General features: G+C 39.2%; 2 protein-coding genes across 13 annotated transcripts in view; one reads left to right on the top strand and one right to left on the bottom strand.

The window, feature by feature from the left end:
• LOC134542058 (fatty acyl-CoA reductase wat-like) overlaps positions 1-16,245 on the bottom strand; it is a 175,232-nt gene that overhangs the window by 85,771 nt on the left and 73,216 nt on the right. The window lies entirely within an intron of this gene.
• Positions 5,735-16,245, top strand: part of LOC134542059 (putative fatty acyl-CoA reductase CG5065) — a 72,356-nt gene continuing 61,845 nt past the window's right edge. For 3 of the 6 annotated variants that reach the window (XM_063385936.1, XM_063385935.1, XM_063385934.1), the window contains exon 1: positions 5,735-5,977. In XM_063385936.1, coding sequence (XP_063242006.1) covers positions 5,777-5,977 — 201 coding nt within the window. In that variant the 5' untranslated portion in view covers positions 5,735-5,776. The remainder of the gene's footprint in view (positions 5,978-16,245) is intronic. The other 3 variants (XM_063385939.1, XM_063385938.1, XM_063385937.1) reach the window with 1 other exon arrangement.

Below are 16,245 nucleotides of genomic sequence, written 5' to 3'. Positions count from 1 at the left end.
AATAAGGCGTCCTGGGAGGCCATAACAGCCCAGGGAGTCCTTTGTCGACGCGTCCCTGCCTGCAGCCACGAGGCCAGGAACCCCGCCCTTGAGACCAAAATTAATCAAAACATTTCTAATTCACGTAAAATTCAGATCAGGCAACAGGGACGGCGTCAATGGTAATTGTGATAAACACCTCAAAGTTTAAACGTCCTATTATTAAATTGGTAATTTTAATCATAAAAGGTAAGAAAAAAATATTTTTTTTATAGAAATTTGACTACATGTTACATAAATATGTTGAGTGTAGCGTCAAAATCACTTCATAATTTTTTTTTTTTTATTTGAGTATCTGGTACAATAGTCTGACCACTGATGTATTTCAAGCTGCGTAGTGTGTGTGCAGCAGTGTTAAAGTCGCTCGTGCTAGGACGTTTTTTGCTCCAGAAAACTAAGGTTTTTAATGTATGGTAATTCCAGACTGAATTTTACTCTAAAAGAATAAAAGTTTCCTAACTACAAGTGATTTTTGCTGCAAACGTAGGTAAAAATCTTCCAGGATGCAATTTGCTTAGGTAAAAATTTTAGTATGATCGACTCTTTAATTTCTAAATTATAAATAAATAACAACAATAGAACTTCCCAGAAAGTTGTGATAAACTGACGATATTGCGCGAGTAGCAGACCCGTACGTGACTACAGAGAAAGGCTATTTTCCTTGACCGTTAGGATATCGCACCCTCTCACAGCTAGGGTCATAAAATACGGTCAAACTCTTGCAAAAACATCCATAACCGCTCTTTGCCACTAGCAATTCAACGAAGTCAGCTAGGCGCAGCACTCCAATAAATTACCTTAGAAAAAAAAATACTAAATATGTAATTCTATCAATACATTTTACAACACAACTTATGTTTTATTTATTTTCTGGAAAAAATAATATTATCATACGAATTATGTTACAAAAGTGACAAAACTCAATAAGTACATTTTCGGTGTATCGTTTTCTTCAATTGTTATGTAGTAAACTAATTATATACAATTAAATATATATATATTTTATAATATAGGCTACATTAAAATTTTGCATTGTTCTGATCGAAAATAATATAATGTATTAGAAATAAATAAAAAATTATATTTTTTGGTATTAAACAATTTTTAATAATAAAATTTTTGTAACAAAATACGAACACACATATATAAAACCAGAGGTCCTCTAGAATTTTGATTTACAAGTTCCAAGCAGAAATTGTTTATTGTTAATTTTATTGTATCAAAAATCATTCATATAAGAAAAAAGAATATGTATATCTCAATAGATGTAACATGAATACACCCTATCATATGCATTAAATATATTTTAAGAAATCACTAAATAAGACCAAGTTTATTGAGTGTCGCAGTACGCAGCGTGTTTCAAAGCACGCCGGCCGTGAAAGATCAGTACGGCCGCAGTACACTGCAATGCTCGGGCAGCTTTAATGGGCATGTGTCGTTTTGCCTAAAGGCGTTTTGCCTAATTTTAGGCAAAACGCCGTTTAGGCAAAACGCCGTTAGGCAAAACGCCGTTAGGCAAAACGCCGTTGGGCAAAACGCCGTTGGGCAAAACGCTGTTAGGCAAAATGCCATTAGGCAAAACACCATTAGGCAAACTGCCGTTAGGTTTGGTTAGGTTAGGTTAGGTTAGGTTAGGTTAGCTTAGGTTAGGTTAGGATAGCTTAGCTTAGCTTAGGCTAGGTTAGCTTAGCTTAGGTTAGGTTAGCTTAGGTTAGGTTAGGTTAGGCTGTTAGGTTAGGCAAAACACTGTTAGGCAAATCGCCATTAGCAAAATGACGTTAGGCAATTCGCCGTTAGGCAAAAAGAGGTTGTCATCTTAGTAACATTTTAGGCAAAACGCTGTTAGGCAAAACTCCGTTAGGCAAAACTCCGTTAGGCAAAACTCCGTTAGGCAAAACTCCGTTAGGCAAAACTCCATTAGGCAAAACTCCGTTAGGCAAAACTCCGTTAGGCAAAACTCCGTAACGAATTCATGTTTAGGCAAACCGCCGTTAGGCAAAAATCCTGTTACTCGCTTTAATAAGGCAACTAATTAAGCTAGACTCTTTATAAATATTGTCGCAATTCGAAATTTTGCAGGATTTTTGAAATCAAATTTATGGACTTTACTGACGGGACACTGGGCTATCTGGTCTGTTCACTCGTCGGCGCAAGTGGCGTGACCATGTAATTGGGGCACGGGGCCGGTGCGGCGCGCTGCGGGCTTGCAGATTTTTGTTTGTTGTTTGTTCGGCCGCGCGCTGGCGCAGCCATGGGCCGCAGTTACTGGGGCGCGCTGTCGTACCAAGCCGTGCGGTGTGGCCTGAACGTCGGGGTAGAGGGGGGGTAGCCTTCCCAGATGTCCTAGTGAGTTGTTTAGTAAATTTGGCTTCAATAACGAGCGTTTTTTATGCTAGGCGCGGCGGTGCGCGCGAATTTAAGCGCAAGTGAGTGGTAGCTCGGGGCTCACTCTGGCGGAAGCTATGCCTCTCGCCAGTGGTAACGAGTTGCTTAGTTCGTAATGTAATTTAAGTTAGTTTATGATATAATCGTCTTCAAGCTCACTCTGGCAGAGGCTACGTCTCTCGTCAGGGGTCACGAGGCGTTAGAGTCATAGTTTTGAAATGTAATGTTTTTTTCGGGTTTTCAAGGGCAGAAGAGGCCCCTATGTTAGTTTTTTTTAAGTAATCAATCAAGAAATGCTTATTGGAAAATGTGAGTATTGCTTTATCTTTGTTTTAATTTTAATCATAAATTAAGATGTATTCAGAAAGATTAGGGAAGAGCTTAGTGAAGTTCTCTCTCTCTTGTAAGGTCGTTCAGTAGTTAAGTACTGAAGAGATTGTAGTTGTAAATTTTAATCTCGATATGAAAATGTTCGTTAAGACTGATTTTGATTATTTGACTTTAAAAATAAAATCATTTTAATTTATTATTGAGTTATCTTTCAAAATCTCCTTCAGTTGATTTCTCACCAGACATCCTGTACAGGATGACGAACCTATTCACTTTGATCCTAGGTACATGAAAGTATTTTATTAAGTTAAGAGGAATTGTGATTAATGCCTTTCGCAAAGTATGAAGCCAGCAAGCGAGTGTCTCAAGAGTTACGATTCTTCCCCCCGCCACATTTGGTGGATACGATTATTTTTCCCCCCGTGACAATATACTATCTTAAAGCTAAAATAATAATTAAAAACATTTATTTTGACATTTTTTCGCATTGGGCTCTTCAAATCGGTGTAAATCGTATTTTTATTTGGGTGGCAAAGATAAAAAAAATGTATGTCGTGAATTAATCGCTTTATATCATATATATTAAAAATTTAAATTTTTTCTAACATGAATGGGTGTATTACAGTTTCTAGATTATTTTGGTAAGTTTACAGACAGTCAAAATTAAAAACTGTATAAATGGGTAGCATTTTAATGGACTGATGTAAGTTGCTGTCACCTAGGACTTAAATGCAAATTTTCGGTGATAACGCACAAGGTCTACAGCGGTAAACTTTCCGTATGTTATTAAGCATAGTCAAATCTACCACAGTACAAAAATTCAGCTTTGTGCCTTTTTAAGTCTTGGTTTCCTGGAGTAACACGAAAGTCTACGCGAGGAAGGGCGGCTACCTGATCCGAGAATGAAGGATAGGGCGAGATGGGAAGCGAAGATAAGAGCTGGTTATCGCGGTTCGCTTTCCTTCCAAGAAAACCTGTATGGTGTCTGTGTTGGAGAGAGAGAGAGAGAGAGAGAGAGAAGGGCGATATTGTGGAAGACCTTCGAAAGATTCCCGCTAGATGGCAGGCCTCAGAGCTGCAACCTTCGACAACCTCCCCTCACGGAAGCTCTCTCGCCACTAACTTGCTAAATCTAACCCGCTAGCTTATATACGTGCTGGCAGGCCTTACAGTAGTAATAAACAAGCATTTATGAAACACTTAAGCTCATTTCCAACAAATTCTGATGAATGACTGTTTTTTGTCCTGCACCAATCCCCTTAATGCAAAAATATTGAAGTAAACTTCAATTGAAATCACATTATATTATAAAAAAAAACTGATGATATTACTTGAAATTTCAGAAGTAATTCACTTTCACTCACCACAATTTTGTGCAATATTTGTAGCACTAACATGAATACGTTATAAATGTATCATAATGAAATAAAAGTTTTAAAATAAAATTAGCTTTTCCATTTATAAGGCTATTTGCTTGCAAAACCAAAAGCAAACACTCAATTGGCTGAATGAGAAGCAGACTGGAGACGAACAGAAACATACTGTTTTGGTAGTTCAAGAGTTATAGCAGGTAATATACTGTTACGATTTCCCTGCGGGTTCGTAAAGGATAGCCCAATTAAAGATTTGTTATCACACACACAGTTTTATTTATTTCCACTACTTATGTCACTTACAATTAATCTTCTAAGATAGCAAATAATTAACTACACTTAAAGAAATGTCTATTCTCCAATCACTCGTTTCACACACCTCGCTGGGCCGCACTTCCGGTGCAACTCTCGCCGCAGCACCCCTCGTGGGTCTCCGACGCGGGACTCCGTCGCCGCACTCCGCCGCCGCTGTCACACCCTTCGCTGAGATCCCACACGACGACTCGCTCGCAACTTCACTCGGGACTCCGCCGCGCCTGCGACTCTATCGCCCGGAAACTCCCGACTCCACTGAACTCACTCACTCCCTGCCTTGGAACCTTCGTTCAAGGAATTCGCCACTCTGCCGCACCCGCGGCACTATCGCCCGGAAACTCCGCCGCGGGAGAACTCCCCACTCAGACTCTCTGCCCTGGAACCTTCGTCCAAGGACTTCGCCACTCTGCCGCACCCGCGGCACTATCGCCCGGAAACTCCACCGCGGGAGAACTCCCCACTGAACTCCTCTCGAAGGTCGGCCCAACCTCCTTATATAGCCCTTGGGTTCCCGTCCAGAAAAATCGGGCATGTCTCCGAGATATCGCGGGACCTTCGCCGTCGAAATGCCCAGAAACGCGTTGTGAGTCCTCGAAGGATGCGGCAGCTGCTCAAAGAACGCCGATAAACGCAACAAGCATCGGGTTCCCACAAAATGCGCCGATAAACATGTCTGAGTCCTTTTATTCCTCAGTGCGGCCTCTTTAAGTAACTCGATCTGAGGCAGGTGCGCGCTGCGAAGGTCAGGATGTCACGAGATAGTATGACACGAGATACCAGGGAGAGGATGCGGGTGAAAGGGAGTGCAGACAGGCCGAACGAGCGCGGCGACGCCAAGCACTGCAGCCAAGCGCGATCGTAACAATACATTCAGAATTTTGCAAAATACAAAATAGCTTCCTATTGGTTCCAATCATAAAATCTATTAATATAATATTAAAAAACTGTGTTATCACAAAAAGTAATATCACATTTAGATAACTTTACAGGATTTGACATAAAAATAATTTTTTTAATTATATAAATGGAAAAGGTACACTTAATAATTTATACCACTTTCAAAATCATGATACTTCCAAATCTATTAACTATAACCTGTTAAAAAATGGTAGCTTCTGTTACAGCTATAAAACTAGTTAAGTTTTATAATCCTAGTTAATGCAATTACAAATGTAGGGCTGACTCCAAACAGCATTGTATGCAAATGAGGGCAAAGAACAATACAGTTACAAAACAAAGACTGTCCTTGAATAATAACCAAGCAGTTTCACGACAATTTAGTCATTTGTAACCGATCCAGTATCTACCAAGCAGTGGGGATCACAAGTGTAATGGCTGGTGGAAGCTCGGAAGTGCAGCGGTTCTACAAGGACTGTGGGGTCTTTGTGACCGGCGGGACGGGTTTCCTGGGCAAGCTGACCATAGAGAAGATCCTCAGGAGTTGTCCTGATGTCAGGAAAGTGTACGTCCTGATACGGCCTAAGAAAGGTTTATCCGTAGAAGAAAGGAAAAAGACACTACTTGACAATGTGGTAAATATTTTCATATATAGTGCATTCTAGTTACTCTGAATATTTTTCAATTTAAATCTTAACAAAATCAAAACCCAAAAACTGTGAATGAAATAACCAGGTTTTAATGTATGGTACACAATCAGTCATACTGGCTACAAACAGTTAAAAGTAGTGCTAATACATTATCAAAAGTATTACACTTCATTCAATGGCATCTGTAACTAGCTAAATATTTTTTTTTGTACCAAGAAGTTTTAGAATTGGTATAGTAATAACATTTAAGGTATATTTCGATGAATAATTACTTATAGCAGTTGACACCAAAGAGTGACTCCTGGATTATTTATACTTAGTTGAACATTTTATGGTTGCACCATTGACAACTCAAAACTTTATCATTTCAATGTGCACATGTGTGCATGCAATTCAAAGATCAATACTTTGATTCTCACGATTCTGTATAAGTGTTGACTGAATAGAGAACAGATGAAGGAGTTCAACACTAGGTTTTTTTTCCTTTTTTTCCCCACTTTTGCTACTTTAGAATGCTTTTTTTTTGCTAAATCTTTTTTCAATTAATCATGCCATTTCTGACTACTGCTGTTACTATCTCTCTCTCTGCACCGTGAACAGATAACACGTCTGCTGCTGGGAGTTTATTTTCTACCTTACTTTTTCACCTGCAGATGCAAACCAGTTTTAAAACTAGAGGCCTAATGCCTACAGTAATATGTGATTTAACACTTTAAAAAAAAAAACTGGAGGAACTCAGTGGATGGAAAAACCAAAAATAATCATCCATGTAACATGCTACACCGTTAACTGATGCTAAGATTATTATTCTCCTATTTTTGCTCAAATATGTGCCAGACTTAAAGCTGTTTGACAGAGGAGGCATGATACTCTAGAAGCTTGTCCCACTTTTTCCAACAGGTATTAAAAAATATAAATCCTTGCCACTTGTCAGAAGGTTTACTGGGAGATTGCATTTAAAAAAAAACTGTGATGAAGATTACAGTTTACTTACAGTTTACCAGTGACCACAGGGCTAGAAGTCAGAGGAAGAGACACCCATGAACTATGTTACAAACCAGAACTCCCTGGCTGGCTCAGAAGTGCATATAAAAACAAACAAACACTTGAAGAATTTGTTGTGTTAGAAAACAATCTTCAAATTTCGTACAAACGTTGCTCTAAATTATTCCTAACAAAAATTTATTTATTTATTTATTTTATTTATTCACATTTGTGACTTGCCCACCGACATCTATGACCCTTTTATGGTGTGTATGGAACAAAAAGCTAAAATACAAAATACAGAAAACAAACAAAAAAGCTTATAAAAACACACAACACAAATACATACACAACACAGACACAGATATATAGAAATAATAACAAATTCAATAATAACAATAAATATATAATGAAAACTAGGTCAATAACCAAAATAAAAAGCAAACACAAAAATTTATAATACTTAAATGCATAATAACAACAGTTATATACTGACTAATATAGCTAAAGAGGGAGAAAAAAATTTATTATTATGGTTATAATATACGTCAATACGATTTTATAACAGTGCAGTAAGAGTGAAAGCAGAAAGAAACAATGTGTATTTATGGTTGGGCAGATGCTTCAATTTTTTTGTGATTTATTTTATTACTAGAAAGAAGGAAAAAACTCTCCTATTTATTCAAATTGTTTACAAGTCTATACATAAGATTCTGTTTACTTTAAGTACATAGCTTCCAACTATTGAAAGTTGGAATTTTTATGCCAGTAGTTTCAAGCACATAAGGACAGTTTAATTTATAATTGTAACGTTTACTAATAAATATAGCATATTCTGGCTTTAAGAGAACCCAGACAAATATTTGTGTCAACAGTCATTCCATATTGCATTCTAAGACTTATGTATTTAGAAAATTTCAGTTGTACTTTGTTAGATTTTTTGATATCATTGTTGTTAATACTGATCCATATTATAGATCCATATTCTAGTTTGTATCTAATTAAAGCTATATAGAGAGATATAGCAGAATCAACATTAGTAAAGTATCTCGAGAACAATGAATGATTTTTATTAATCTTAATTATCCTTTAATGAAAATTCACATTATCACAAAGGCCGCTGTAGTTTCACATAAAGTCCTTTAATAACTACTAAGGTAGTTGTCAACAATACACGACTACATAGACGGATAATTAGAAACACTGCTTAGTTACAGATAAAACATTATACACTACTGCCTCGTGTCTGTCATCCATTATGGCGCGAGTTCACTGTCGCCAACCTAGGAAACCCAACTTATCCACGACATCTCCCTTTGTCTGCTTCTTGGGCCTAGGTTTTGAATGTAATGGTCAGGAGTTTAACCTGACCTGACTTAACTAATTCACAAATTAAGTTTCTCAGGTGGAAGTACTCTTCTCCCACTGCGTGTTTTGGTTGTCACTGGTGTGGCTGGGTGTTTTCCTGTCACTGTTGGAAAGTCCTCATTGTCGAATCCCCGAAACTCTGGAGATCCGTCGCTGTGATGGGTGGTCGCCGACGCTGGTGTGGAAAGTATTGGCTGTAGGTCCTCTTGGTGCTTAGCTGTTGGCGAGACAGGCTCTGGCTGGTGCGGGGTGTGGGGCTGCTCGGGCTGTGTTACCAGAGGCTTCTTGGGCTTGAGGAACCAAGAATTCCTGCGATATTGTCCCCTGGGCGTGTCAATTATATACGATCTCGCGTTGGGTACGTGTGTCAATACTTTTGCAGGTACCCAATGTTTGTGCACCTCACATTAAAGGACCTAATCTGTTGCCTTGAGTTGATGCGGCAACCGTTTGTTTTTATTGAATTGATCCGTTTGGGCTTTTCTTATCGCCGTCAGATGCTCTTGAACTTTTTCCACTAATTCCGGCTGCAAAAGTTCTTTGGAGGATGGTAAGGTCGTTTTTGTCCTGCGTCCCATGAGTCTTTGCACAGGGGAGCCGAGTTTTCCTCTTGGTGTATTTTGATGATGTAACAATGCTAGCCATATGTCTGATGCATCCTCAGCACATTTTGCAAGAAGATTCTTTGCTTCCTGCACATACTTTTCTGCTAGTCCATTAGAGCATGGAAAGTGAGGGCTTGATAGTCTGTGTTTAAAGTTCCAGTCTTTGCAAAATTTTTGGAACTGATAGGATGTATACTGCGGGCCTCCATCAGTGCGAAGCTCGTCTGGGATTCCATGTTGCGAAAACCAAATTTTTAACTTCGTGATGATTACGTCGCTAGTGGTTGAACTCAACAACACAAAGTCAAAATAGCCAGAGTACGAGTCAACAACAAGGAGATATTCTTTCCCTTTATACTGGAACATGTTTGAGGCGACATATTGCCAAGGTTGGGATGGAACTTGCTCACTGCTAAGAAGCTCCTGTGGTGAATCATTTTGAATTTTTTGGCATGTAGCACATTGTTGAACGTACCTGGTGGTGTCTTGCGCCATACCTGGCCAGAACACATGTTCTCGTGCCAATGCCAGTGTGCCTTGAGTTTCTTTGTGGGATAGGTGGAGTTGTGACAAAACTAATGATTTCCAACCCGGGGGTATTACTATTTTGTTGCCCTTGAAGATGATGTCTTCATACACTGCTAATTCTTCACGGAAGGTCCACTATTTTTGCAGGTTGGCCGGTGCTTGATTTCTTGTGTCTGGCCAACCTTGCAGTATCATCTGACGAAGATCAGACAGTTCTGCGCTTTCCTGGATGCAGTCCTTCAGTTTTAGTGCCCGTGAGGGTGACAACGGTACGGTCACGTGTACTTCAAACATGGGATGTGGGTCTGGCTCTGGCACATTGTTACAGTCTCGGCTCAATGTATCTGCTATGTGCAGTTCCGTTCCTTTCCTGTAGATGATTGTTGGGTTGTATGGTAGTATTTCAAACTGTATTCTGTGGAGTCTTGTTGGGCTGTCTTGGAGGGGTTTCTTGAAAATTGCCTCTAACGGCTTGTGGTCCGTTTCTATAGTCAAATGCGGGTTTCCCCAGATGTATTCATGAAATTTTTTGCAAGCCGACAATATAGCATAGGCTTCTTTTTCTATTTGGCTATAGTTCTGTTGGGACTTAGAGAGTGCCTTAGATGCGTACATAATAGGCTGGCCCTCTTGAATGAGCACTGAAGCTACAGAGTGGCTACTGGCATCTACTGAGAGTGTTACCGGCGTAGTGTGGTCATAGTATCTCAGAAGAGGTGGAGATTTTAATGATTCCTTAAGTGTTAAAATGCAGTTTTTTGTTCTGCGTCCCAGTGCCATGTGACGTTTTTTTCCAGTAGTTTTCTAAGTGGCGCTGACAGTTCTGCAACTCTGGGAATGAATTTGGATAAGTAATTCACCATTCCCAGAAATCGTTGACGTTCTATGACCGATGATAGTTCCTTCAATCTTTCAACTGCTTCTGTTTTCGCCGGATCTGGAAGGATTCCCGTGTCAGACAGTATGTGTCCTAAGAATTTTATTTGTTTTTTGTGAAAACACGCACTTGCTTGGGTTAAGCGTTAGCCCTGCTTCTTTCAGTTTGCTGATCGCCACGTTGGTGATTTCCTCTAATTCTTCCTTGCTTTCTGCATGTATAAGGATGTCGTCCATCGAACATTCTGCACATGGTACATCTCGCAGTGTGTGACTCATTACCTGCTGAAAAACTTTGGGTGCAGAAGCTAGTCCAAACCAAGGTTAGTAGAGAGAGGTTGTCTCGATCGCATAAGAACATTGTAGACAGCCCGACACTCCGCTCTGACGTCATCTGCAGCCCCGCCGTTCCCAGCCGTAATACTACACCTGCTGACTGACGGCTTTCTCTTATCAGCTCGGCTCGTTTCACATGTCTGGTACGCAATACTTATAGTATTTAATTTATGCTTTGTTGATTACTGTTAATTATAATCGTTTTGATATGCTTTTCAAATGACAAAATGCTGTGACTGAAACAAGGATGAATGATTGTTTTAAACATATTTTTTCAGTGACAATAAAAATTTTCAAAATATCAATGATGAATCCATGAATTTTTAAAAATTAATATAATTAATATGTAACTAGTAAACAAAATGGTTTATTTTTATTTATTTCTCAGCAAGATTATATTTAAAATGATTGCATATCAATTTCTTAATGTTTAATAAAAGTAGCCATAGCTCATTAAAACGTTTTGGGAATGTTTGCAATATAAATAAACTGAAGTTAGATTTAAAAATAAATTTCTAACATGAATAGAGCAGTTTTTCGTGTAATCGTTGAATTCCTCTTTTGCATCATACTCGAGCGTTTTCTTCACTTTTACTTCGTCAAAGAACAACAATGCGTTCGAAGTCTAGCAAAGAAGAACGTGCTAAATTCAAAAGTTCAAACATGTTTTACTAGGATATCTTTTCTGTCAAATGAAGATGCCCATCGTTGAAGAGTTGAAAGTCCAGGCAATGGAAGTTAAGTTTCTGTTTTAAAAATAAATAACATCGCTTACTGAAATAACGCAAAGTGAAAGCGAGAGCTATTTCCTCATTGGTCCAGTTTACTCTTTTTTTCAACGAAAGTAATAAGTCAATTTGATTTTTTGAAAAAACACTTGAAAGAATATTCCGCATGCGGAACTCTAACGAAGAACTGTTTTTTGTTTGTTTTTAATATTTACGTTTTCTTTTTTGAGTTTTTTTCATGACTTCCAAATTTAAAACTTACTTTCTTTCAGCAAGAAAAAAATTTTCTTTAAGAATTTGGATTTCCTTCTTAAGCATTTCAACCGAGTCATTGTTAGAACAAGACTTTGAATGCTTTAACTGACTACAAGAACATGTTTCTTCCTCACTTACATTTTCATTTGAATCTACGATTAATTTACATAGGTAACATTTTTTCCCCCTGCATTTAACTCGGTCTTCTCGGCGCACACGACTTTCCAATGTTTCTACAGGTGTTGTAATTCCAAGTTTTAATGAAGGTACAGCATTTGGTTTAAGACGTCTTTTAGTGCATGTATTTAACAACTCAGCTTTCAAGTCAGGCTCGTAATCATCATCTGTAAAGTGCTCTGAACATATGTAAGTTGTTTTTGGATTCCACTCACCATCACGTCGGCATTTCTGAACCCACACTTTCAACAGATGATCATCGCGTGGGAATCGATGATATTTTATATGATTTGTTTCAGGTAAAGATTTTGTTTTTACCAAACAATTTGTACACACAGCCACTATAAACCGCGTACCTGGCATTTTAATGTTTAAATACAACTTTTTAACAGCGTTTAGCCTAACAAAACAAATTCACTTTAAATTCGTGTTCTTAACATGTTGCCTGCTAGTTATAATTAACGAAGCACCTGTGCACTTATGATATAAGCAACACTAACATTTTATAACACACGCACTCTCAATTAAACTCCTCCCGACAATAACTCTCCCAGCATTACGCTGTAGTTTGACACGTTATTATGAGCAGATGTGCTTGTAAACTAAGTAGCTGATAGGAGCGGACGGGCTGGCAAGCCGAGCCGGGGCTGCAAGTGACGCGATGCGCAGAACGATGCGCAAGCGATCGAGGCAACCTCTCTCTACTAACCTTGAGTCCAAACGGCATCCTTTTGCATTTGTACCTGCCCCATGGAGTGGCAAACGTCAGGTACTGGGACGTTCTATCGGTCACTTTGAGCTGCCAGAATCCCTTTTTGCAATCAAGGAGTGTGAAATATTTGGATCCCTTTAGTCGTGCTGTTATTTCCTCTACAGTCTGTAAGGGATAGTGTCGTCTCTTTAGGTTTTTGTTTACATCAGATGGATCCATACAGATTCTAACTTTACCATTTTTTCTCAACACTACCATGGGAGATACTGCCGGCGTAGGTTCGTTCACGCGTTCGATGATTCCATTAGTGACCATGTAATCCAATTCTTCTTTAACTTGATCTCGAATGGCGTAAGGTACTTTCCTTGGTGGGTAGATGGTGAATTTTGGTTCTTCTACCAGGTCAATGTCATATGCAAACCCTTTTAAACATCTTATCCCTTCGAAAAGCTCACCATCTGCAACCGCTGTTTCCACTCGTTTGATAAACCCCAATGATTCACAGGCCTGCCTCCCTAAGATGCACGGTAGACCCTCGTTCACCACATGGAACGTGAGCATGTGTGTGGTTTTCTTGTTGGTAGACACACTGACTGTTGTCTCCTCTAATACTGGAACACTGTGTTGGGTGAACGACAGGAGTCCTCTTGTTCTGGAAGGGGTCACATGTAGCAAGCTTTTACTGGCGACACTACTATTTAACACGTTACACTGTGCGCCTGTGTCCAGTTTGAAGGTAACCTTTTGGTTATTGGGTAGCACCAGTTTTTCTGTCCAATCCAGTTCACCCTGGTGTATGTTTATGGTTGACACATAGAATGTGGCAGCGTCTTCCTTTTGTAAGTATTGGTCCTGGGGTCTGCTATTAATTGTGTGCACTTGTTTTGACCTACATACCTGAGCAAAATGATTCAATTTCCTGCACTTTTTGCATTCTTTTCCCAGAGCTGGGCATGGGCATTGTTGATGGATATAACCACACCTGTGACAGTTAGTTTTTGTGTGCGTTTGTTGATCGCTAGTTGCAAGGGTGGGGTTTTTACGACTTAGAGTATGTACCGCTGGTAAAGGTGCATCAGCTTGCATAGCCTGTACTTGTTGTTTAGTTACTTCCCACGCCCTGCATATTTTCACAGTTTGGTTAAATGTGAGATCTTCTGTTAACAGTTTTTCCCGAACTTTGTCACTGGTAATTCCTACCACCAACTTGTCACGAAGTAAACTATCATATAACTCTTCAAATTCACACCTCTTTCCTTGGTTGATAATTGAGTTTGGGAACTCGTCAAATGGTTGGCTTTCTTCTTGCTTCATTTTGTTGAAGATGTATCTTTCGTATGTAATGTTCGTTTTTGGTGCGAAGTGTGCATCAAAATTGGTTTTGATGACGCTAATGTCCGTACTTTCCTTTTGAGCGAGTGTGAATGTATTGTAAATGTTCGCTGCATCAGGTCCAATCGCGGTCATGAATGTCGCAACTTGGATTTCAGGAGCCTTTTTCTCGAGATTGGTTGCTGTTGCGTACCAGTTAAATTGTTGCAGCCACTACTTCCAGAGTGCTGGCATTCCATCTTCTGATACCGATAAATATTTTGGCGGTTTCAAGCTAACCCCCGATTCTGCCATTGTTTGCTATTTATTCACCAATTAGTTCGCACGCGGTCCTGGGTTTCGGCACCATGTAGTTTCACATAAAGTCCTTTAATAACTACTAAGGTAGTTGTCAACAATACACGACTACATAGACGGATAATTAGAAACACTGCTTAGTTACAGATAAAACATTATACACTACTGCCTCGTGTCTGTCGTCCATTATGGCGCGAGTTCACTGTCGCCTAGAGGTGGGTCGCAGAGTATCAACCTGATACTTTGTCATTGATACGTGCCTGAATCAGGAACGGCAAACGAGTACACTATTCTAGTATCAAGTACTTTAGTATCAGTGTAGAATTCGCCTTGAACAACACCACGGTCAATGTGCGCAGAACCTGATCGCAGATGACGATCACTTGGGCGGAGCTTGTAAAAAGGGGAGAGAGCGGCACGACGAATAAGGGATAAAGAAGGGAAAGAATGTAGGGGAGGAAGCGCAGGGGAAGGCGTTGAAGGAGAGGCGCAGAGCGAAATTGTTACAAGTCGTTTTGTTTATTGTCCTACTTCAAAGTACGCTCAGTGCGCAGTGCGTGCTTCTTGCGAAGACTGAAGACTGTTGTTAGTACGCTAATAGCGATACAAGACCAAGGACACTGGTTCTAGATCCATCATCCTTAGGTGATTGATATGTGGATCCACGATCTAGGGAGCATAGCTAAAACACAGTCTCGTTCAAAAATAAAACTAATGAAATTTTAATATTAAAAAGTACATTAATAAAACATATAATATTTATATTTGTGCACTTAACAACTATGAAAATGCAAATAAATTCTCAGTTGACCCTAATAACAGATGTAATCAACATATGGACTTTCTTTTTTCGAAAACAATTAGTAACTAGTGTTTTCATACATTAAAAGATTACGATTTTATCAAAATATAAAAAATAAAAAAAACAGATAGGTACATTAGTGAGCATACTATATCAATAAACATTTGAGTTACATCAGGCAGATAGTGCCAATATCGATTAAAAAAAAACACTTTGCAAGTTCAGTCACTATTTAACAAATAGTATTGCATTATAACTCAGTTTTTGTTTACACAAATTACACTTAGCAAACTCATTATTTTCCGTGAAAAAATTCCACACAAATGAAGTCTTTTTCCTGTACTTATCCATTCCTTATTTCACTATAAAGATACTAACTACAGAGCGTGACAGCCCACAACAATGTACGTGGTAATAGACGGCCAGGACGAACTGCAGTGAATGTTGAACTGATTGATACTGGCTGTATTTAGGCGAGCATGAGCGTAACAGAGGTAGAAAATTACAGGGCATGATAAATAATGTATCAGAGACACTGATGCCTTTTTACGCTGGTGATGATGGCACGGAGGATGTGTAACCTGTAACGAGAATGCTGATACCTTGTTGCTTCCTGGGACCGCTACTGCTCTATCTGATACAGAAGTATCAGATACTTATAACTAGTACATTACTGTATCAGTATCAGGTTGGAACAGATACCGAAAATTGCTGTAACAACCCATCTCTACTGTCGCCAACCTAGGAAACCCAACTTATCCACGACAGCCGCCATCTTCCGACCAAAGCACTGTTCCAGACTGTACACAAAACTCACAAAAAAAAGGTTCTTTCCTTCAAGAAATTAATTCAAACTGCAAAAGGTACCAAAATTTCCAATGAGAAGGTTGTTATTACTGATATTTATATCCCGTGGTTACACACGAACACACAGTAAAAGCCAAGGACTCTGTCTGTGGGACGATGATTAAATGACTCATGTTTTTCTCATTATGGTCTTAACACCTACAACTGCAGTCAACGAATTCTAAATAACATGTCCAAAAATGTTTATAAATTGGTGCCGCCCAAACCACAGACACAAAATTTACTTCAACTCTCTACATGATTACTTAATTTCGAGCCATCACCCGACCATGACAATTTGGCACTACGACCACAATATGACTAATGCCCAACCTGACTACCTCCATCCACGAAGGAGGGAGGTGGTCACGTGTCCCCCACGACCAATCACATACGGCGATACAAGC

Source organism: Bacillus rossius, assembly GCF_032445375.1.
Source record: "Bacillus rossius redtenbacheri isolate Brsri chromosome 4 unlocalized genomic scaffold, Brsri_v3 Brsri_v3_scf4_2, whole genome shotgun sequence".
NCBI classification, from domain to species: Eukaryota; Metazoa; Arthropoda; class Insecta; order Phasmatodea; family Bacillidae; genus Bacillus; species Bacillus rossius.
The sequence above is the reverse complement of the archived record's forward strand: the minus strand, read 5'-3'. Positions and strand labels throughout refer to the sequence as shown.